The 3,725-nt window shown below is 36.9% G+C and overlaps 1 protein-coding gene across 12 annotated transcripts in view; it reads right to left on the bottom strand.

The window, feature by feature from the left end:
* CAMK2D (calcium/calmodulin dependent protein kinase II delta) overlaps window positions 1-3,725 on the bottom strand; it is a 216,376-nt gene that overhangs the window by 123,354 nt on the left and 89,297 nt on the right. For all 12 annotated transcript variants that reach the window (XR_002114339.2, XM_010709979.3, XM_010709966.3 and 9 more), the window contains exon 3: window positions 2,249-2,303. Coding sequence is in view for 11 of the 12 variants with exons in the window: in XM_010709979.3 (XP_010708281.2) it covers window positions 2,249-2,303 (55 nt within the window). In the remaining variant the exon portion in view is untranslated. The remainder of the gene's footprint in view (window positions 1-2,248; window positions 2,304-3,725) is intronic.

Genomic DNA, 3,725 nt, shown 5'->3' with positions numbered 1-3,725 from the left:
GTTGCATCCCTGCAGGCCCTGCTGCATCCCTGCAGGTCCTGAATACTCGATACACAATCTTTTTTTTTTTGGCAATACAATACTTAGCTTATATCAGATACATAACTTAATGTAAAAGGACTCTAAGTGCAATTACAGTAGGCCACACTAACATTACAGTAATCAGATTTCTTGAAAGTGTTCAGGATTAAGAATATTTTACCAATCTTACAAATAAATAAATAAATAAATAAATAAAAATCATTTGTAGCCCTTACTTTAAAAGAAAAAAAAAAGTATGTGTCAGAAAACAAGAATGCGTATTATGCTCTAGACTGCTTCTAGACCAACAGTTGGAACGCTTACCTGCAATATATGCAAATCAGACATAAGTTCCTGTTGTGCCCACTTTACATCAGAGTACCGAACCCTGACTGCCTTCACTGCAGACAAACCACGTATTTAATATTTTTGTATTGCTAGTCTAAAGTCTAATCTTGAAGAAGTCTTCTCCTAGTGGATGACACGTTGGCCCATGAGCCAGCAGTGTGCCTGGGTGGCCAAGAAGGCCAGTGGTATCTTGAGGTGCATGCATTAAAAGGAGTATGGCCAGCAGGTCAAGGGAAGTGATCCTCCTCCTCTACTCTGCCCTGGTCAGGCCTCACCTAGAGTACTATATCCAGTCCTGGGCTCCTCTGTACACAAAAGACAGGGATCTCCTGGAAAGAGTCCCGCAGAGGGCCATGAAGATGATAAAGTGCCTGGAGCACCTCTCTTATAAAGAAAGGCTGAGCAACCTGGGTCTGTTCAGCCTTGAGAAAAGAAGAGTGAGATGTGATCTTATTAATAATCTTATCTTATGAATATCTTAAGTGTGGGAGTCAAAGAGACATTGCCAACATCTTTTCAGCAGTCTGTGGGGACAAGACAAGGGGAAATGGCCATAGACACGAGCATAGGAAGTTCTGCACTGATAAGTGAAGGAACTTCTTCAAAGGTAAGGATGATGGAGTGCTGGAACAGGCTGCCCAGGGAGGTTGTGGATTCTCCTTCTCTGGAGAAATTCAAGACCTTCCTGGACACCTACCTCTGTAGCCTGCTGAGGGGGCCTGCTTTGCATGGGGGTTGGACTCGATGATCTCTGGAGGTCCCTTCCAGCCCCTACTGTGATACTGTGATTCTGTGAAATATTCCTTTAAAAAAAAATTAAGTCATAAAATAAAACAAATGTAACATGAACATAAAAGCACATTACTGACTGGGGAGGATCTGGGTTCTAACTTACCTAACATAATATGAATATTTTGTTTGTATGCCCTGAAGTGAGCTATTTCACATTTCTAGTGCAATAATGTATTCTTATTTCAACCAGGAAAAACATGTTGGGCCTAAGAAAGCTCTTAGTAGGAGAAGGAGGAGGAAGAATTTGTCACACCTGTAAGCTGCCCTGAGAAAATATGCAATTGAAAAGAAAAATTTTTACTTAAATATGACAGTTTTGCAAGAAAATTCCCAACTGTTTGTGTTTGCCCATATGCAGAACCAAAAGCAGTAGCTTTTCACATGAACAGAAAAGAACATTAGTGTGTCTGCTTCTAAGTTTAGAGTCTGCTACATGTAGGTTTATGTTGTCAAACACTCCTTCTACTAAACAGGATTACCTGGAAGAAACAAGCTACTCTCCCCTCCTATACTCCCACAACATCCCAACAGCTCACAGGATTCAAATGTGTGGAGTAAGATGAGAAATAAAAAAGAAAATTCTTTCTGTATGCTGGGTATATTTCATTCTGAACAGAGTCAAAATGCAAACTAGTTTTCCATTTCAGTAAAACATAAATCAGTAATAAACTACTGATATAGCCTTTTTTCTCATTAGGGAAATTAGGCTCACCTTTCAATGCAGCAATGAGTATTTTCTACTTCTCCACTTGCTTATCACCAGCTTGCTGTGAATTATTTTTTCTGAATTGTGCATTGGTTTAGCTTTGTCAGGTATCATGCAAATTTTAATTACATATCTAAATTTAATATTAAAATACAATTCAATAGCATCTATATTTATTTGAAGGCTTTAATATGGAATTCTTACAGTGACACAAATCAGCTTTTACACATGCAAATGTTACCGTCCTTCGAGCTGTTTATATTTATTTGTTCAATTCATTGTACCAAACCTGCACATTTATCTTATGAGTTTGTATTTACATCTAAGAATTTTGAACACCACATCCCCAGCATGGTAAACACATGTAAAAGACATACTTACAAGTCAAAGACTAAGTAATGGAATCCCTCTTCTGATATGCTGTCATGAAGCCGCACTATTGAAGGGGAAAAAAGATAAAAACCAGTCATCTTTTCCATGTCTTTCATGTCTGATTTTGATTTTTGGGAACTGTAGAGAACTGCTGATATTCTACATCTACATATATGTTCTCATCTGTTTATTTTGTGGTGTGTTTTTTTGCTCATTTGTTTTTATTTAAATTCTTTACCATAAGAATCATCTTTCTCGCAAGATGAGTTAAGCAATGATGTTGTATGACCGTATATGCAACTCATTGTACAGCTACTTTTAAAGGTGCTCTGCTTTTGTCATGCTACCACAGAATGCTGCAGTCATTTCCAAGCAATTCCTACACATATAGATATACATAAGACACAAGCCACACACACCATACTTTACCTTTGCCCTTCATGCTGAATGATGGCTAAACAAATACTAAAAAGCACAGTCAGACTTCATCTAAATGTATTGCACTGATACTATTCTACTCTCTTTTTCCTAAGCAGAACCTCCAATCAGTCTTTCAAATAGCATATGCAGGAATACCCAATCACTGGACTTTTGTCTTAAAACAGTATTCTTAATCTCATATAGCTGTTTTCCCAGCAGCATTACATCCCAGACATTGTTAACAAAACAAAATGAAACAAACATCAACAAAAAAGCGCCTCAATTAGCTGTCTGTTTCAGCACAATTACGAACTTTAAGGGCTATATTAACAAATTCTGCGATCAGACAATAGGTGTTGATTTTGAAAGAGAAAGCATCATCTTTGCTAACTGAAAGTGTTGGACTATTAAAAAATGGAAATCAGAAGTACACATTCAGTTCATAGCTCAGAATTCTTTAGCTAATCGTTGAAAAGGAACTTAAAATCACTGCCAGTAGTGTCTAGTTTGCCTTTTTTTTTTTGTCTAACATTTATCTTAATCTAAATTTAAATTATATGCCTTAAATTTTAGACCAGATAAAAAAAGTCAATTCAAATATTTGACCATGTAAATTAACTAGACTAATTAATTACACCTTAATGCAGTCATCTGCAACTGCTCAGAAATACAAGGCATCCTCCCTTTGAAAATCAGTTTTCTGTTCCCTGGAAACATATTCTTCTTTCTTAGGAATATACCACACTTGAAGGTGAAAAAAAAAAATGAAGCAACTAGTGTGAATGTTATTTACACTCCCTTAAAAAACCACACAAATACCAAATCCACCTGCTCATCCCTTCCCTAGCCAGTAAGGCCAACTAGGTAACAACTATATCCATGCTATATCTTTGAGAATAATCTCCAAGAACAACATTTTCAAGTGAGACTCCGTAAGTAAAATAACAACACACTCATGAAAAAAAAGTAAAAGAATCCATAAAATACTGATTCCACATGCACAGTGTAAATCAGCAGTGTATTTTCTTGGTGAGATGTCTGTGCACCAGTGCATGGGAGGCAAAAA

Source organism: Meleagris gallopavo, chromosome 4 (assembly GCF_000146605.3).
Source record: "Meleagris gallopavo isolate NT-WF06-2002-E0010 breed Aviagen turkey brand Nicholas breeding stock chromosome 4, Turkey_5.1, whole genome shotgun sequence".
NCBI classification, from domain to species: Eukaryota; Metazoa; Chordata; class Aves; order Galliformes; family Phasianidae; genus Meleagris; species Meleagris gallopavo.
This window is presented reverse-complemented; position numbering and strand designations above follow the sequence as displayed.